Source organism: Delphinus delphis, chromosome 11 (assembly GCF_949987515.2).
Source record: "Delphinus delphis chromosome 11, mDelDel1.2, whole genome shotgun sequence".
NCBI classification, from domain to species: Eukaryota; Metazoa; Chordata; class Mammalia; order Artiodactyla; family Delphinidae; genus Delphinus; species Delphinus delphis.
In genome coordinates this window covers 64889480-64910664 of record NC_082693.1, presented here as the reverse complement: position 1 = coordinate 64910664, position 21185 = coordinate 64889480, and the positions used below count along the sequence as shown (strand labels likewise).

General features: G+C 35.5%; 1 protein-coding gene across 7 annotated transcripts in view; it reads right to left on the bottom strand.

Annotated features, from left to right (window-relative positions):
• Positions 1 to 21185, bottom strand: part of ACSS3 (acyl-CoA synthetase short chain family member 3) — a 151095-nt gene that overhangs the window by 90319 nt on the left and 39591 nt on the right. For 6 of the 7 annotated variants that reach the window (XR_009521233.1, XM_060025308.1, XM_060025309.1 and 3 more), the window contains 3 exons: positions 10328 to 10516; positions 6455 to 6589; positions 3812 to 3952 (listed from right to left, as the gene is read on the bottom strand). Coding sequence is in view for 6 of the 7 variants with exons in the window: in XM_060025308.1 (XP_059881291.1) it covers positions 3812 to 3952; positions 6455 to 6589; positions 10328 to 10516 (465 nt within the window). In the remaining variant the exon portion in view is untranslated. Of the gene's footprint in view, positions 1 to 3811; positions 3953 to 6454; positions 6590 to 10327; positions 10517 to 12353; positions 12392 to 21185 lie in introns of those variants that run through there. The other variant, XM_060025313.1, reaches the window with a different exon arrangement.

The following is a 21185-nucleotide window of genomic DNA, read 5'->3' as shown; positions in this document are numbered from 1 at the left end:
TTTTTTAGAAATGAGCATTTTTAAGCAGCATATTTTTATGAGCTCACAACATTATTTTTCCTCATGGAGATCAAAGATCAAGAAAACAAATTATATGATGACATGAAATTTATATTTAAATGCTTGTGTGCTCATCTTTCCTGTACTTCTATTCTGGGAATCACAATATTAAAAATTCAGATCCTATTAATTCTGATTATGTCTACCAAAAATGAAGTGAGAATCTTATGAATAAAGAGGCATCTGGATACTCAATATCTTGTAATAACCTATAATGGAAAAGAATCTAAAAAAAGAATATATATCTACATAACTGAATATATACATATACATATATATATATATATAAAGCTGAAACACTTTGCTGTACACCTGAAACTAATACAATATTGTAAATCAGCTATATTTTAATTTAAAAAAAAGGCATCTGGGAGCTAACTGGAAAAGTAGATTATTTAACAAATATTCTGATGATCTACCATGGCCCCATTCTAAGGTTAGTGCCAGAGTGGATTCAAAGATGTATGAAATATATTCTAAGGTCTCAGAGAACATGCAATGTTATGAAAATAAGTAAATAAAAAGTAATATATTAAAAAGTAGAATAAAATAAGTGGCATAAATATTTGTTGGCAACATATAATTTCAATGCAATTGAAATTCTAAAGTCCACTGGAGAGTTAAAGGAAATGTTTCTGAAAGACCTTGAGAAACAACTACTTTGTCTTGCCATTCTGCATGTCCTACTCTGTTAAAACCTACCCGTTCCCATGATTTAAACACCATTCCTCTACAACCAATGACGTTCCAAGGGTCTATCTGCAAATCCAGATGTATTCTTGGACCCAGACTTTCACTTCCAGCTACTGGCTGGGCATCTCCATGTTAATGTCCCAAGGATACATCATACTCAATATGTCCAAAACCTCCCAGTTTTCTCAGCCCCAAACCATTTTCCTTTGTTTATACTTTAGTAAATGTTCGAAACCACTCTTCTATGTTCTCAGGTTCAAGGTCTTGGACTCCTCCTCTGCCTTACTCTTATCCTTGAACCGAATCTGATTGTTCCCTAATAAGTTTGCTGTCCTAAGTAAGGTCCTAAACTAAACACAGCCTGGAAAACCAATCTCCTAGTTTCCATTATGTGTATTTGCCTATCTTCTCAACAAAATGTTGCAAGGGTTACCTTCCTTCATATTTTTTCTTAAGAAGCATTAGTGCTCTCCATTCCTTACATACAGTATATAAACTAAATTTCTTGGCTCAATTTTAAGCAATTGGCCCCTGCCTATATATCTGGCCATTTCTCTTCTTTATCTGCACCAAATGCACTAGCCATCCTGGAACCTTCCTTACACACTCCTGCCTTTGCTTATGTCGACCCAATCTACCTGGCATGCCCTCCTCCGTATTATGTCACCTGATGAAGAAGTTCTATTCATCTTTCAAATGTCACCCTGTCAGGTTTCCCTGGTGGTGCAGTGGTTGAGAGTCCGCCTGCCGATGCAGGTGACACGGGTTCGTGCCCCGGTCCGGGAAGATCCCACATGCCGCGGAGCGGCTGGGCCCGTGAGCCATGGCCGCTGAGCCTGCGCGTCCGGAGCCTGTGCTCCGCAACGGGAGAGGCCACAACAGTGAGAGGCCCGCGTACCGCAAAAAAAAAAAAAGTCACCCTGTCAAGTGCTTTCCCTGACATCTCCCTGATAAAACAGCACTCCCACTCTTTCTATCACCCTATCCTGCTTTATTTTTCTTCATAACACATCACAGATTGTATAGTTCTTTGTTTACTTCCTGTGTCTAGCCATAGAATGTAAACTTCTAAAAGACAGATATATACTTGGGTGCTCAGTAATCTTTGTTGCATTAATGGAATTTAATCTTTCAGACACCATCCAATCTCATCTTTTCTTCAAGAAAGCAAGAAGTAAGGTTGCCCTCTTAGGGCAAGGATCACAGACTATCTTACATTATCTGTGTTGATATATATGCAATCCCACTATGCTGAAGGGGCTGTGGTTTACTCATATTTTTATCTCTTTTAGCACCTAATGAACACTCAATAATGCATACTGAATAGAGCTAAATTCAATGTGAATAGAAATCTCCAAACAATTAAATCCTTCTCCAATCTATAGAAATAGATTATCTTCAGGATGGTACTACATTACAAGGAAAATGAGGATGATTAAAACATCAAACAACCTTCAGTTTGGGCATCTAGGAATCCCACAAAGAACTCCTTGACCCAGAGAAAACCTGGAATAGCTAGGTTTCTTCCTTATCTGGAACCACCACTTTTCAGATTCAATGCCCTGTATATTACTTTTATTTTATTTCTACTACACTAGCTGAGTCAGCTTTGAGTTGATGACAAGCTCTTCTTCGGCCCTCTCATAAGGATCCCCCTCCAGGCCACAGTGAGTTTCAGTGATTTAAAGTCTTGAGGTGACAGAAAAGTTTTTATAAGATTCCTTCAGGCTTTTAAGTAGCTAAATTGATTTTCTTTATTTGGTTAGGTTATACTATGTTTTCAGGGTCAGTGGTTTCATCTCATGCTGATACTTTTATATTAGATTATAACTTGCTGAGTCCCCTTTTATTTTACAGCCAAACGTTCATTTGGACTCTATGTGCATAATGCAGGATTGCAAAAAGTGAAGGGTAAGAATTGCATCCAGCAGATCCTTTGGACTGCTTATACAAACATATCTTAGAGTCTGCAATATAAGAAATATTTATTTTTCAGATGACCAGAGTTCTTAAAATAATCATAGGGCTTTGATTTTACAACAACACAAATATCTTCATGTATATGCATTAATTTATTTATGCACTCAACAAAAATTTGAATACCAACTACATATAAAACACGATGGTAGACCAAAATGTAATAAAACATGGTCTCTGTACTCCGAGAAAATATATCCCTCTACCAAACGTTCTCTTTTTCACAAGCAAGTGAATTTTATATAAAACGACTTAAGTCTTAATTTTCCTTTATTTACATCTAAACTAACATAATCACAATTTTAAGAGTGTTAGCAGGTAATTTTTCAGAATTCTGATGCTACAGAGGTCCGATATCAATAAAGAGGCCAATGTCCTATAGGATTCAAGTGACTGTAAAAGTCCCTTTGCCTGCTAACATTCTATGATTCAATGAATATTGAACTCCTTAATGAAGATTAATAGGAAAATGATATCACAAGTCTTTATGAATTTATATGAAAAAACAGTATTATTTAGAGATACTAGGCAAAAGTGGTATTTGTTTGGTATCTGACACATTCAGGATTATTGACACTTTTGACTTTGTTTTGTGAAAACACCTTTCAGGGTAAAAGACTTAAAAAACCCCTGAGCGTCTTCAGTGCTGCAAATCAAATAGTTCAATCTCCTGGATAAATTCCCTGTTGTTCAGACTGTCTAGGCCAATTCTCAAAGTTGCATTTTTAACGATGAATTGAATTTCTCTAAATCAAAAATCAGTTTTCATACTGTATGAAGGTTATGCCTCAATTTAAAAAATAAAAATATTTCATTTAAAATATGTTTTATAAAATTTTATTAAACCAACTGATATTCAATCAAATATATATTAATTTTAACAGCTTACTAAAGCAATTGAATATTGCTGATAATTGTGAAGATTCTGAAAGAAATAAGGACAAAGCATTTGACATTAAACATAATGAATATTTTTATATATTTAGACACAATATGTCTTTAAGATATAAAGTACTTTCAGTCAGTAGTCAAATATTCGCAGTGCAAAACAATCTGCCACTATCCCTAAGATAGTGCATACCTTTGGCAACCCCGTTGTTCCAGATGTGTAAAGAATATACAGCGGATGTTCGGAAAGAACAGGAACACAGTCATGTGACTGTGCTTTTGCCATCTCTTCATCCCAATCAAGGTCACGGCCTGGAGCCAAAGGAACCGGCTCCTACAAAGCAAAAATATAGGAATATGCACTGAACAAAGGAGATTAAATCAGGAGAACACTGGAGAGTAGCTAAATCTACATTAGTCTGAGCATCTGACTAAAATCTAGGCCTATAGAGCACTAAATATCAGACTTATGACTCAGTATTTCAGGGTCACGAGTTAAGATAAATGTTCATAACAAAATCCAACAGTTTGATGTTGGCTTCAACTAAACTTACAACAGAAAATGTTTTATTCAAACCTAGAGATATCCTTAAGAAATTCAATATGATGCAGGCATGATTTCATCAACAGTCAGAGCTTAACTAACAGAGGTTCATGCTTCTATAAATGCATGTACACTAACACCTTTATAAGCTAACTTCTATTTTCTTTTTGACCTGAAACACACACTTTATTTTTCTTAATTGGGGTATAGTTGCTTTACAATGTTGTGTTAGTTTCTGCTGTACAAAGAAGTGAATCAGCTATATGTATATATATATCCCCTCCCTCTTGGACCTCCCTCCAATCCATCCCCCCATCCCACCCATCTAGGTCACCACAGAGCACCAAGCTGAGCTCCCTGCACTATACAGCAGGTTCTCACTAGCTATCTGTTTTATACATGTTAGTGTATATATGTCATTCCCAATCTCCCAATTCATCTCACTCCCCCTTCCCCCGCCCCTTGTCCACATGTCCATTCTCTACCCCTGTGTCTCTATTCCTGCCCTGCAAATAGGTTAATCTGTACCATTTTTCTAGATTGCACATATATGTGTTGATACACAATATTTTTCTCTTTCTGACTTACTCTGTATGACAGACTTTAGGTCCATCCATGCACCCCAATATTCACTGAAGCACTATTTACAATAGCCAGGACACGGAAGCAACCTAAATGCCCATTGACAGATGAATGGATAAAGAAGATGTGGTACATATATACAATGGAATATTACTCAGACATAAAAAGGAAAGAAATTGGGTCATTTGTAGAGACGTGGATGGACCTAACTTCTATTTTTCACAACCTATTTCTTTTACTTTGGAACTACTGTCTTCACAATGAAATCTCAACTAACCCACTAAAATTTCTCTTTATACAGGGCCATTTAAGAGTAATACTGCAGCCATTTTTCCAAATGAGAGAATATTAAATAACTTTCAGGGGTGGAGGAGTAATCTACTTCTGCTTTTTCAAGAACAAAAATCAGTTTTGAAGTTAATGAGAGTATGAGACATACACAAAAAGCTATCCAAGTTTTCCTCCATCTACGTTATTGACTAATATGGTAGAAATGTTTGTTTTCTTTTATGTTCCTAGAACCAAGCTCTAGTGTTATAAACTTTATAATAATAGAGCCATGAATTAGACAGACAAATCTTAAGTTAGACAGACCTCTTTAAAAATGGTGCCAATGAAATAAGCCAGATAGATGAAGAAAAAGGAAGTGGCTTATGGAAAAATTACTCTAGTGGGGAGTTATAGCTATTTAATTCTAGTTATGATCCAGTACATATCTAGTTATTTTATGAAATGTTGACTAAGCTCAAGATGACACAACAGGAAGTTTACAGTTGGCGAACTTGTTAGTAGGCACAAGGCAAGACTTGTGAAAGTAAGTTCCTCAGTGAAAGTAAGTTCACCACCACTAATACTGTAGTATGAATATTACTGTAATGCCATATGCCATAAAAACTGTATAATTATTCACTCATTAGTGTGTAGGCTGGGCTACTATGAAGCAATCATATCGCTGCTGCTTCTTTATCAATGCATGAATCATTATACCTAAATATTTCTTTTTCACATTATCTTTTCTGTGAATTTCTTTTTCACATTATCTTTTCATTTTTGATGTTTAGTGTTGTAATACGTAGAACATCTACAGTGTTTTGTATCATATAAGCCAATATTGATGCAGGTACTGATAGACAATTCATCTTGTAAACAGATGACATAAACTTATGGTATGAGTAAATATAGTTATAAATCTACTTTCTCTTCCTTTTGATTTTTTTAATAACATTTTCTTTTCTCTAGCTTACTTTATTGTAAGAGAATATAGTATATAATACATATAACGTGCTAATCAACTGGTTATGTTATTGGTAAGGCTTCCAGTCAACAATAGGCTACTAGGTAAGTTTATGGGGGAGTCAAAAGTTATAAGCAGATTTTCAACTGCCCAGTGGGCCAGTGTCCCTAACCCCCGCATTGGGTCAACTGTATTATTATTATAGTTATAATGTAAATTAATAAAGGACACCACAATAGACTATACATTCATTCTAATTCATTAATATTACAGATACTCCTATGTTCCACTCTTTTTGTTTTAAGCTCATTTTTTATAATGACAGAAAATATCATTCTTTTTTGCCAAAAATAGTGGCATTCCTGAAGTATTGTATATTCAACAGTTTATAGATCAAGTGTTCCTTTCAAATGGTCAAAAAGAGTCATCCTTAGCACATCACCATAAGCAAGGACCAAATTCAATATTCAGATTACCATATTTGGACGATTATAAATGAGAACTTTATGTGGCTTGTGTTGTCCTATTCTCAGAGCTTCTTCTAGAAGTGGTATGTATTCTACCTTCCTTCCAGGTTCCATGCCAAACGATGCTGTAACAACGACCTTGGGCTACAATGAAAAATAAGTAAATAAATACATGAGAAAGCCTAACCATCCTGATTAAGGTAACCACAATATTTCAGATGCAGGCTGACAATTTAACATTTCTTAAGAAACGTTTGAATGATTCTGTTCTCTATTAAATAAAAGGCCTGAAAACCAATAAGCTATTTTAAAATGTTATAGCCCTAACCACTTCCACATAAATCTCACTTACCTGTTCAGAATTCCACACTTAATGATGCTTCTGGCTAATAAACATGAGCTTTTAAAAAATACTTTCGAAAGAATTCATTAAATCAGGTAGATGTAAATTTGCCATGAACCAGTGAAACGGAAGCCTAGGGCCCCCTCACTTGCAGAGGCCTGCATAACAGCTGGTTGTTGCTGAAGTTGTAGCATTTCTTAGCGGGGGAAGACCCAGCCTGACTGCTATTAAAGCATTTCTAAGGTTTTTTATGTAAGCATCTCTGCTTGAACACCTAGAGAGAACTCAGAAGGAAGAGACCTGAGTCTCCAATAATTATTTTATGATTCTTTTCTCATTCCAAATACATACTTTTTTCCACCAAATTTTATATTGTCATTTTGTCATATTTTTCTTAAAAGGGCCCTCATTTAAGTTTCAAGGCCCACAAAACCTGAACATGCCCCCGTCATTAAGACACACTTGGCACTCTTCTTTACCTGACAACTTGCTAGTCATTCTTCAAGATATGCACAGGTGTAGCTAAAAGGCTTAGGATCAATCTTCCTTCTCTGGTAGATTCTGAGCAGGCCTCAGATATCCAACTATAGTCAAAGTGTTCCTTTGTCCCCACCTCTGCAGAGGAAGCTCTCCAAGGCCAAATTTGGACCCTGTTACCTCCCTGTCTCCTATGCCTGTTACAATGCTTGCCATACCATAAGCTCTCAACAAATATTTGTGGCACTGAACCAAAATTCTCGTTAATCTGCAAAACAAACATACCTTTATTCTTTTAAGTACACTGTTTCTTCACGAAGAAATCCAAAGCAAAGGAAACAGATAATAAATTACTCAGGAGAAAGATAATCAGTCCAACATAGTGCACCTATTCCTGAATTTTGATTTCTGGTTACAATACATTTCATCTAGGGAAGGTTTATATAATGTCAAATATATGCATATATAGCACTTTCTGGTTTTTAATATCATTTAATATTCATGGAGCTGAGGCTCAGGGCAGTTGCATAGCTTGCTCCAGGTTAGAAGTGTTAGAATCAGAAAGAGGGCCAGTACTGACTGATTTCAGAATCTTCCTCTTTCCACTATTTCAAGCTGCCTTTTAAAAGGAAAGAAATAAAGAGTAAATCTTGTATCCTTTTTTAAAGGTCAGACATTTGAATATAATTCACATTTTAATATCTGAAATATGTACAAAAATAACTCCAGATAACATTCCCTAAGATTAGAATTTTAAATTCTGAATAAATGAAAGTAAGTTATACATCAAATTAAAAACATATATAGAATATATCAAAAGTTGAATAATTTAATAATTATTGATAATTTATATTAATAATTTATAAATAATTTATATTTATAATATTAATATTATAAATAATTATTGAATAATTTAAAGTCAAAATTAGATTCTTCCTCTAGAAAACAATCCCTTTCACATTTCTATTAAGAGCCTTTTATTGGAGGTTTTATTCCATCTCAAGTGGACTACATTCTTCCCATCTTCATCTGTTAAAATAAAACTTTTTCTTCGGCCTAATTAGTTGAAAATTACGACATCAAAATCATCCCTGGTTTCAATTATCATCCAAATATCTACGGTATGTGTCTCTACCTCCATCTCCTCGCCATTAATTTGACTTGCTCAATGGTCCCGCCCATAAGAATATGCACTTACTGCCTAAACTCCTTAACAAGTTTGGGGGTGGGGGAGGTGTCTATGTGTGTGTGTCTTATGGATGAAAACTCCTCCAGTGATACCGCATGAGTTTTATAAATTCTTATTATATATATAGATATAGATATAAATTTTCCCACATCGTATAAAATCTTTTAAAAAAGAAACAATATATCTCATACCTTTCCCCAAATGGTGTTTAAGATTTCTGTAGCTGAAAAGCCAGAGTCTATAGCTTCCTCAGGGAAGTCTCCAACCGCCCACTGATTTGCAGATCAGTGACTGATATTTCCCCCTAGATTTCCCTTCATAAGCACTAACTCAACATGTTTTTAAAAAGATAGAGAAAAGAGAATCCAGCCAGTTAGTGTGCAAACCAGCTTCCTAGTTCTAATAACTGATCTATTACCAGATGAAGTCAGATATGTAAAACCTCACCTCATGCCTAGTACTCTGGGGACCCTCAATATATATTAGTTCCCCTTTTTTTGTTAAGAATGTTTCTCATCCTGGCCTTATAAAACTCTATAAAGGTCAGTCATCTCCTACTCCCATAATGACCTTCCTTCTTTAATCTTCCCACTGCTGTTCTTCTCCTGCACATTGCCCACTAGCCACTGATTCACAAAGAGACCACCTACCAAAGGTTCTCGTTCTATCCTCTCTCCCACTCACATCATATTGCAAGACTTACCTCCTCTTAACATTGCTTAAAACATGACAGTCACCTGCTCAAAAATTTGACCGGTCAGCGTCTACAGGATGCAATTCAGACAATAACTGCCTTTTCAAGCTCACCTTCTCTCCCTCTCCAATCACATTGGTCTATTTGCTGTCCTTTAAATGAATTTTTACCCTTCCCTGCCTCCCATGCTAGACTTTCATTCTTTTTCTAGCCTTTTGGATCCCACTGTCATTCTCTTCAACTAGCTGAATCTTAGCCAAGATGTAACTCAAATCTCACCTCCTTCAGGAAGCTGCCTTCAGCCACCCCAACTAAAAGATATCATTCCTGCCTCTAAATCAGGGATCTGCAAACTATGATTCAGAGCCAAACTCTGCCCAAATTACATTCTGTAAAGTGTTGTTGGAACACTGCTTTGCCCTTAGTTCCTGCAGTGTCTAAGGCTGTTTTTGTGCTACAACAGCACAGCTGAGTAGTTGCAACAGAAACCATGTAACCCGAAATGCCTAAAATATTTACTATCTGGTAACTTACAGAAAAAAGTTTGCTGATTCCTGCTCTAAATTCATAGAATCATAACAGCTAACCTGTTTTTTATAAATGAGTATTATATGCCGGGCACTGTGTTAGTGCTTTAAACTCAGTATCTCAACGATATTTCACAACAGCCTTTCAAGTTTGTGATCTTAGTACCCCACCTAAACGTGTTACTTCACCTGTCCCTAACACACCCTCTTAACCACTGTGCTATACCACCATTCCTGGAAATATATAGATTATAAAACTAGTCATGTGTCCCATCCATTTGATAAGTATCATTTCTTAACCAGTCCCAAGGACAGTACCAGGCATAGCGTGGAAGCTTAATAAATACATGTGGAATGAGTAAATTAGTTATTGTTTTTCTTAAATGTCTTACACAAATATATGACAAGTTAACTTGAAAGGCTTGCACCTTATATGTTATATTCTTCACAGTATCTAGAAGGATGTCTACCACATAGGACTGACTCGAAAATAAAATTTTGGTTAATAGCGTATGCCAAATAAAAAGTAAACTTTACCGCAGTTGATAGGAGGATCTGATAAGTACAGATCACTCTTCGATGGTTCCTCCACAGATAAATACAGCTGTACTATATGCAGCTACAACTTGATTCCTCCAAATAAAGCACTTACCTTTGCATGATCAATGCGACTGCTGAGTTCTCTGGATGCAAATCCCCCAAATATGAGACTATGGATGGCTCCTATCCTAGCACACGCCAGCATGGTGTATATCGCCTGGGGGATCATGGGCATGTAGATAACCACGGTGTCACCCTTCTTGACATCATGCTTGACCAAAACACCAGCCAGCTTAGAGACCTATAACAACATCATCAGATCAGCAACGTGTTCTCTGTGGTAATTCACTGAACTTCTCAGTTACGACAGTAATGCAAGAAGATGATCACTGCACCCCCCAGCCCCCCGCCTGTAGTGGATTATAGAAGTCTGAGAAATACATATTTGATGATGGTGGTAAGAGTTTAGATGGTGACAATAATAACAGACATCTGGATTATAATAACTGACTACAAACCAACTTACTATTATTACCCCATAAGAATTTCATGGCTTAAATTTGCTTAATTACTCATTCAACAACATTTTTACTAAGAAACTATCATGCGCCAGACATTGTGTTTAGGGTTGGGAACACAACACTGAAAAACAAAGACAAAGACTTGTCCCTGTGGAGCTTTTATGCTAAAGGGAGAATCTGTCAAGTGAGCAGAAAAATAAAATAATTACAAATTTAGTTATATGTTGGGTTAACTGTTGAAGGAAACAGTTAAGATCAAAAGCCTTTGTTGCAAGAAACCTTTTCATGGGCAATTACAAGTAGCTGTAGGAAGTATGCCAGATCTAAGTGAGGATCTAAGAAGTTCAACATTCTTTTATTTAAAAAATATATATTGAGTTCCTATACATCACACACCCTGTGTTCCGATACATCAGTAAACAAACAAGACAAAGATCTCTATCAGAGTACTTATGTTTTAGCAGAGGATATGCAATAAATGTAATAATTATGTATTATGTTAAAAGGTATTGAGTGCTATTTGATGGGGGAATAGAGCAAAATAGAGGGGATTGGGAGTGCAGGGGATGTAATTCTCAATGGGACGATCAGAATAGTCCCAAAAGGGATTCCCTGGTGGTCCAGTGGTTAAGACTCCACAATGACGTCCACTGCAGGGGGCATGGATTCAATCCCTGGTTGGGGAACTAAGATCCCGCATGCCGCAGCACAGCCCCCCCCCAAAAAAAGACAGACCTAAGAAAGTGACATTTTAGCAATGACACATAAGAGGTTGAGACTAAGTGGATATCTGTGAGCATACTATTTCAGGCAGAAAGGGCACCAGTACAGTGACGTAAGGGGGATCATAGGTGATGTGACTGAGGAACGTAGAGGAGACCAGGCGAGCTGAAACAGAAAGAGCAAGTGAGAAAGTGGTCATAGATCAGGTCAGAGAGCTAAAGGGTCAGTAGGGATCCACCGGGCAAATGGGAGGACTATGGCTTGGCTTTGAATGTGACTGTTCAAGCTAGTAAACAGAGGAGGCCTGAGAGAAGGAATTAGGCCACACTGCTATTTGAGGTTCCTTTCCTTTCACTCTGCCTCTCCTACTTTTTGAACAAGTTCAAAGGATTCTGAATCCTGATCATTCTTCCTTTTTCTCTCTATTCCCTTCCTCTGTGCAGATGGGGAAAGATGTGGTCAAGGTTAAGGGCTCTGGGGAAAGACAGACAGTAACAAACAACTCTCTCAGTGTTTTATCCTGCCCTATATTGCAAACTCTAATTTAGTGCAACTTTTGAAGAGCCCCAAGTTGCCCAGTAGAAAGTTACAAGAAAGATAAATCAAAGTAATATCAATCGTGAACTTAAATTCTATTATATGGAGCTCAAGAACCAAGACAAACACTGAACGTCATATCCAAATATCTCAGTGTAAACCCTGCAGAAAGTGGCCATGCTCTGGGATCGCATTACTGGGTGTCCTGTTTAAGGTACAGCACTGGGAGAGACCAACGAGAAGAGTTTGTCCTATTTACAGCTATAGCCTTGGCATCTTAAATAGTGCTGAATAAAAAGAATTTTCAACCAAAACCCAATCTAGCAATGATTCAGTAACTTTATAATCCTGTCTTACTTCACAACGTTGCTGGAAGATGTCCAAAATGTTTCTGTCCTCTGAAAGAAATGAAATCAATAAATTCAAGACTTTCTTTAAAAGAAGGATCTCACAATGGCTAAATGTAGCCCCAAGATGTATTTAAGGTGGGGTCATGTCACACCTAAAAGAAAAAGAAATGAGCCAACATATTAAACTTAGAAGGTTTCATATGCAAATTCAGATTTCCAGGTTCTCTTGAAAAACTGGAAGGTCTAGCCACAGTGGGTCTGTGTTCTTGAATGACAACAATCAACTGATCCCCATGATCAGCTGCTGGGTTTGCCGTGAAGTTGCTATTCCCTAGGGCTATTTATAACAGAGCTTGCATTTTTCTTTCCTTCTGGGTTTAAAATATATTCTTCTACATCCTGTTTATTTTGTCATGTGCTTACACCATAGTTCCATAACCACAGAGATGTGATATATACAGATAATTGATTTTTCTCTCATCCATGTCTCCCACTTATATTATCTGCCTGGTTCCTGCAGGCATCTGAGCTGTTAACCACTGCCTTGAAGACAATCTTCAGTCAAATTAAGCTGTACTGTGTCTATATCACCAATAGATGGTGCCCATTTGGCCTTGCTAACCTCCCTTCTTGGAGCTACTCCTCAATGTTTAGATACGATACTAACCACACCAAAGTTGCTCTGAAGACAAAAGTTTTATATGAGCAATAGAGGAAAATACCTTTTTTAGTAGTTTCTGGTGCTAAATGTCACTCCAGTAAAATTTTCCATTGTTACTTCTAAATTTTAAAATATATATATTTATTTTTATAAATATGAAAATGAATGGGTAAATATGTTTCAGGTAAGACTTCTAACAAATAAGCAAATGAAAAATGAAATTTTAGCTCATAGCAAAAGATGGGATTGATTTAATGTGAAAATATTTGAGAATGTTTCATTAAAAAATATTCCTCATTAATATTATATCTAGTGTTGGGACTTCCCTGGTGGTGCAGAGGTTAAAAATCCGCCTGCCAATGCAGGGACATGGGTTCAAGCCCTGGTCCGGGAAGATCCCACATGCCGCGGAGCAACTAAGCCTGTGCACCACAACTACTGAGATTGCGCTCTAGAGCCCACGAGCCACAACTACTGAGCCCACATGCCACAACTACTGAAGCCCGTGCGCCTAGACCCTGTGCTCCGCAACAATAGAAGCCACTGCAATGAGAAGCCCACACACCACAACAAAGAGTAGCCCCTGCTCGCCGCAACTAGAGAAAGCCCGCATGCAGCAACAAAGACCCAATGCAGCCAAAAATAAAAATTAATAAATTTATTAAAAAAATATATTATACCTCACGTTGGTTAATTTGGAAACCCCAGAACAGAATACTTAATAGTCTTACTCAGATGCAAAAGTAATCATTTTGAAGATAAGTGTAAGCAACAGCGAGCAATTAGAGGAAATATCTAGAAATCTCAGTCACCTAAGAGTTCATAATCACTCAAATAAAGTTCTATGAAACCAACACAAAGGACAATCTGATTATTGTTATTTCAGGGTTCACCTTGTTTTCATTGGCTTTTTGATGGAAAATTATCAAACGGTAGATATTATTTTTATTCAACGTTATATTCTTATTCTACCATAGGTGTCTGAGTGTAGATTTATAATTTTTGTTATTATCCAAAAGGAAAAAATTTTAACATGTATTTCATATAACCTACAGTTTTTCAACTGAAGAAAAAATTAAATCATGTGCCACTCACCCAATCCATATTAATCTTTGCACCTTCTTAGAACTATTTTAATTTATCAACTATTTAATAGTCTTACACAGGCACAAATCACTAAAATTGGTTTTCTTTCTGACATCAAGCGCAATACATAACCCATACAATCATGGTCAGGCCATGATACTCCTCTAACATGAGGATAACTGAGCTGGGGACGAAGCCTGAAGAAATGAAACAAATGTATATATACATATTCATTTAGAACAACAGTGTTTGCTTTTTCCCACTAGTTATTTATTACATGAACTAATTATTATTTTGGTACTAATTTAAAGTTATTTTAATATCTAAGTATCCTGCCATTGATTCAAGTTATATAGTATCTGCTATGTGTCCTATACTGAGGTCAAGTCGGCAGGTGCAAAAATGAGGAAGATATGTTCCTTAAGGCAAAGAAATTCACAGTCCAGGAAAAAATATCATACATAAATAGTAATGATAAAATAAGAAAATGCAACAAATATTTATGTAATATAAAATGGTATACACATATATTTGGTTTATATATAACACACATATATTTGGTTTAGATGCAAATAAAAACTTTAAATTTTAGAATGGTAAAATAAAAACATGTAAGCATAAATAATGAAAAAAACTTCAGTAAAATTTTTATGTACTCATTCTGGAAAATCTTCATTCCAAAGCAGTCTGTGAAGAAAGACAAATACCATATGATGTCACTTATATGTGGAATCTACAATATGACATAAATGAACCTATCTATGAAACGGAAACAGACTCACAGACAAAGAAAACAGACCATGGGGGGAGGCGGGGGAGGGATGGATGGGGAGTTTGGGACTAGCAGATACAAACTATTATATATAGGATGTTTAAACAACAAGGTCCTATCGTATAGCACAGGGAACTATATTCAATATCCTGTAATAAACCATATTGGAAAAAAAGCGGTCTGCGACTTAGTAGAATTTCATGACCAAAAGTCCATGACACAAAAATAAACATTAGTCAAAACTGATCAAAGACTATGTTCTATAGAATAAATTAGCACTTGCTTCACAAACTGCCAGTGTGTCCATCTAAAGAAAATCAGGTTTGTATGACAAAGACAGCGTTGGTGTCCAAATCACAGTAAAAACAACAATCAGAGGCAACCTCAGGGCCATGTCAAAGAAAATTACATGGAAGAGAAGACAAGAGAAAGCATGCTTTTCAGTGGCGATGATATTACTCTGCAAACCCTGGTCGAATCAATATCAGAAAATGTAACTACTTTAAAAATCAATTATAATATCTGAGGAAACAGTTTACTAAAATTGGGGATGAATGACCTGTTCTTCAGAATATATAGAATTGCCCACAGAAAGAGATAATCACCTAAAATACCTGCATTTTACTTTTAAACATATAAGTTAATCACACATTTTGTACATACACAGACATCATACACACGTTTTTGGTTTTTCTTGTACACACAGAGAGAGCCACCGAAAAGGTAAAACTTTATCTCTAATGAATTGTTTCTTCTTTTGGCCATGCAGCAGCCATGCATCCAGGTAAATAAATACCTGTGAAAAGAATCAGTTATACTAAAACTGCTTAAGATCTGAAATAATACTAAAACCATCTTTTTGAAAGGAAATCTTTCAGGAATGCAAAATATTTTCATCGAACATAAGAAGCTTCCAGAAATGTAACTTTTTAAGACAGTGACTATTTATTGGAGATGAAATTGAGAGAATTCTCATTTAAATATGATGCTGTATTAAGTCCATTCAATTGTGAGATATTCCTTTCAATAGCAGGAAAGTGGAGGTGATGTGATGTTATTAAAAGAAGAGAAATCTTTCCTCAAAAGATAAAAGTATACCATTTATATTCAAGAGTAAAATGTATTATTACTATCTAAAACAGAATATGTTTCATATTTTAAAACAGAATTCTATTTAAAAAAAGTATAAAGTAGTATCTAATTTTCAAAACAGTTATCTGACAGTGAGCTAGAAAACATTTACTAACACATTTCCTTTCAAATAATTTTCTCCAAATGAAGGAATAAATATCATTACACAGAATAATCATTTTTCTCATTCCCATTTTCTTCACAAGTGGGTTTCAATCAATATTTCATCATCTTAACACTGTACATTTGCAAGCAGAATGAACTGGAGGATTATTTAATCCATTTAGTTCAGGCTCAAATTAACCACAATTTCAATAATCTGTGAGCTTTCAAGACTAATGTGATTTCAGACTATATTTCACAGAAAATTAGTTCAATGCTACATTTCTCTATGCATATGTGCTCATAGACTTGATAAGGAATATGTTCTTCCGTTTCTTTAATATTCATATGTTGTGATTTACAAGTACATCATCAAAATTTATCACATCTTATAAAGGACACTTTGTTCATTTTAAAATAGTACCTCTATGTAACATTCAGGCCATTGTTGACAGAGAAAATAATCTTACATCAAGGAGAAGTCCAAGGTCTAAAAGAACAGAAAATGTAATTGATGCCCACCATTTATTCATGACATGACTACAGAATGTGTAATAAAAAGGAAAGGAATTATATAGAAAAGAAATAATTAATTATTGCCTCCACTTTTTCCCATTTTAACATCTTTCCATTCTAGGCGTTAATGGTCGAGTAATAATGACTTCCTCCTGATTTTACTCACTTGATAGTTTCTGCCAAAGTTCCTAATCCTCATGGAATTTGCTATTTGGATCAGGAATTTGCCTGAGAAAGTAAAGGCAGTTCAGAATGGATAGAGCAAGAATTCAGGGTGAAAAGGTTGTGCGATGGCCTGGAAAGGTATAGTGTCGCATACTGTATCTTTTAGAGCCTTGTTAAGCTCTGTTAAGTTTAGATTTATCCTAAGTTCAATGTGTAATAATTCAAAAGTGTTAAATCCTCTGTAGAAGTAGGCATTTTCCTTATTCTTGCAATGCAATGATTATTGCAAGATCTAGGGTTGTGACACTGGGGATAAACATAAATAATACGATTTGAGAAATACTTCATGTAGACTGTACAGGGACTGATGATTGATGGATGCAGGGAATAATGGGAGGAAGGGAAGAAATGGGCCCAGATTTTTGGTTTTAGCAACTGGTTGGAAAGTGATGTTGTTCACAAAGTTGGTTCCTGGGTTTGAATCAATGTTCCCTGTTAAGCTTGAGGCATGGAGATGGGAAGGTCAAAAGTTTAAAATGGCCTTTGGAGGGCAGAAGACAAAACTTATTAAGGGAATGCTAAAGGAGAAAAAAATACAGCACTGAAGCCCCAGTGGATACCAGGGACCATGAATTTGTAGTAAACCCTTATTTTTAGTGAGTTAATTTTCCTCCAACAGGATTCAACATATTAAGAGACAGGAATGAAGATAACAAAGGACTGGGTTGATCCAAAATGTAAACTAGATAGCTAGTGGGAAGCAGCCGCATAGCACAGGGAGATCAGCTCGGTGCTTTGTGTCCACCTAGAGGGGTGGGGTAGGGAGGGTGGGAGGGAGATGCAAGAGGGAGGGGATATGGGGACATATGTATATGTATAGCTGATTGACTTTGTTATACAGCAGCAACTAACACAACAATTTAAAGCAATTATACTCCAATAAAGATGTTTAAAAAAAAAAGGAAACACAGTAGGCAAAATAAAAACAAATTTTTTAAAATAAAGAATTGGGTTGATCCAGGTCTGGAGTTCCACCACAGAGGTGAGGTAGAACAACAACAGGTAAGACAGGTGAGCATATTAGCAAGAGAGCTGTGTTGTTAAAGAAGCTAACCAGGATAGCTGAGAGATAGAAACAGAAGAACTTAGGTAGTGACTACACACAGTCAGAACCATTTAAAACTACGATATTCAAATGATATTGTGTCTAAAAATGCAGACTGTCTGAAAATGTGGTTTTGCTGCATTGTATACCAGAGGTTTAAAACAGACGCTCTGAAAATTATAAGACCCAATTTACATATGATCTTGACCCTTTCCCCACCTTCCATCCACCAAAAAAGCCAAACTCTAGGGTTGCCTCCTGCATCTGTTTCCAGCTGATCCTTGCAAAGTCCTCCTTTTGTCCTTGGGACATCTACGACGTCCCCCTTTCCCTCCACTGTTCACCCCATCCCTCAGCTTATCCCATCTCAGGTAAATCTCCTTCTCACAGATCCCTCCATTTACTACATCAACCTCTGTAGCTCTTTAAAATGCTCAGAAAGCCCTCTCAAAACTAACTCACTGGTCTCTATCTATCTCTACACTTTCCTCTAATTGAACCTGCTTTTCTCTAGCACCAATATTTCCAATAATTTTTCATTTGTATTCATTTTATTTCCCTCCCTTAATCCCTTGAATTATGAATATTGCAAGAATATTGACTTTATTATTTGTCACTGCTAATGCACTGTATTTCAGCTATATTATGTGTTAAGCAGTTTGGTAGCTACATTGGAACCCAAGCACCACTCAGAAAAGTACCATTCAGAGATATATGGAGAAATATCATACAAATTCCAATTAAAGAGTTCTCAAATGAATTTTTAAAGCATAGCTGAAGTCAAAGTTGATTACTTTCTGTATGTTTCCTAGAGCATTTCTAAAGAAAATATTCCAAGTCCTGAAGCAAGTTTTATTACATTTTTAAAAATATAACCCACCTGGACTGAAATGAAACAAATTTCAACTACTAGAGAAGTCATTTTTCACAATTTTACACTCACAGATCTTTACATAGACATTCTAAAAAAATCTAACAAAGTGTGGTTAAAATATACATTTTTCCAAATTTATGTTTAAAAAGGTACAGAATCTACTGTGTTTTATTAATAAAGAACATTCAATTCAATACAAATTTACGTAAGTCATCTAGATATGGCTATATTCTTCAATGAACATAAAAGCCATGATAATAATTATTGCTCTACGTATTTGTATATATAGTAATAAGCATGCAAAATGTAAAACAAAGTTAATATTTTAAAACAGTTACAGTGTGGCTGCTATAAACACCACATTAAAAGGCTAATGGAGAATACCTTTTTAAGTAGCAGTAAGTGAATTAAAACCAGATTCCTTTCTCTTGGTCTAATAAATTGTTTAATGTTGTGTTTCTCAACCTGGGAGATATTCTCTGTGGAGATATTTTCACAGTTGTCCATGAGTCTTCTATGAGAATTTTTTAATTTTGTGTTTTACTTTTGATGACAATTTTTAAAAATAAGGCAAAGCATATTCTGGATTATATGAGCACTCATGCAATTTCACTGTATTTATTTGTATTTGTTTTTTATAATCTCATGTATATTTATTAAAAGCCAAATGATATCACGATTTTTTATAATAAAATTGTATAATAAAAGGCTTTGTGAAAGTTCAAGTACTACTATGTGACAAGAGAATTAAGGCATCATAGGGAATGTGTTGCCAAACTCAAAGGACCCAGGGCCACAGCACTCAAACCATAAGCACCTTGCAATCAGTCATTCCATTCTAGCTCAATATCATTCACTATATGAAATTAATATTGTCAATTTGAGATTGACTGACTTTGTACATTTGTTTTTATCCTGCTTATAAATCAGACATGGCTTTATATATGTATTGAGCTATAAATAAAGGATATTAAAACCTAGCTTTAATTGCACATTAAAAATAATTAAGTCAATACAAAAAGTATGTAAGAATGTTTTTTCTTTATGAACTGTTTGTATGTCTCAATTTTGAGAGGGGGAAAATGGTTTCTTTGATTTTTCTTCTCATAAAGAAAGACAAATATAAAAGAAGCAAGAGATGTCAACAGGAACCTTGAATCATTTAGAACAATTCTGCACTGATTATTTAATCAAAACTTTAATTGAACAAACACCCCCAGAATTTTTACAAACAGTACATAAAACAGCACAACTAGTCTGGGTACACCAACCACACTTCCCAGAATTTGCCTGTGTTCCTGTTAACCTTTAATGGTTTTGTTGGTCAACACATCCTAAAAGTCAATCAACATATATAACTGGCTCAATTTATATTGAGAAGTTGCTAAATATCCCAGAAGTGGTACAAGGACATGAGATCATTGCAATAGCTGGGTCTGTTCTCAACAGCATTAAGATCAAAAGGAGGCACACATATCTTTAAAAAATGAAAAATTCACAAATATAATGCATACCCTAGTAACTAATAAACAAAGCAACATAGATCATCACACATGCCAAGAATATATCATAAATATCCATAAATAGATCAAACTTCCCATAAAAACTATATATGATAACGCTAACATAATTCAGCTTTATAACAGAAACAAAATGATCTTAAATCAAGTACAGTATGAGAAAATGAACAACCAATTTCCCCAAGAGCTCCAATCTTCACAATAATTCTGCCGAATGCAATATGCATTGATTTACTAACTTATTTAACTAGTACAAATGGCAAAAATATTAGCATAAAACTGTCAAATGAATTAATAATGTTAACAGCATCACTTCCCATGTGTAGATATTTATTGATTTTGAAAAGTCTTATATGAAAATATTTCACTTCATATACTTGAAATATGATTCTATCCTCATATCTTTATTTGCATCTCTAAGACAATCAGTGTCTTCTATTTATGTTAATTACTTTATCCTCTGCTTGCTATGAAAATTATGTCAGGTCAAATAATTTCATAGTTTCATACATTTATTACTAAAGGTCAGAAACTGAAAGGTGATGATGTACCCAGCTGTCCTAAAGTTGGTGACTATACAACAGGTACAGGTGCTTGTCAACAGAAAACGAGTAATTGTTACCAATTCCTTGCACTTCCACCCGTAGGAACATATTTTTTTCTTTTTCTCCTCTGCCCCTTCTTGACTTTAGTAACTGTCTGTCTCCTTCCTTTATTCTTCAACAATCTTTCTATTTGGTTTCCCATTTAATTCATCTTGTGGGCCTAATTTAGGCCAGCAAAGACAACCATTTTTTGTCTTCACAGTGCACACCTTCATCATTAACTATGTCAGGTCCAGCTCTTGGATAAATCTGCTGCAGACCAGGGACACCTATAGGGAGGCCACCTGTGTATGGGGCACATA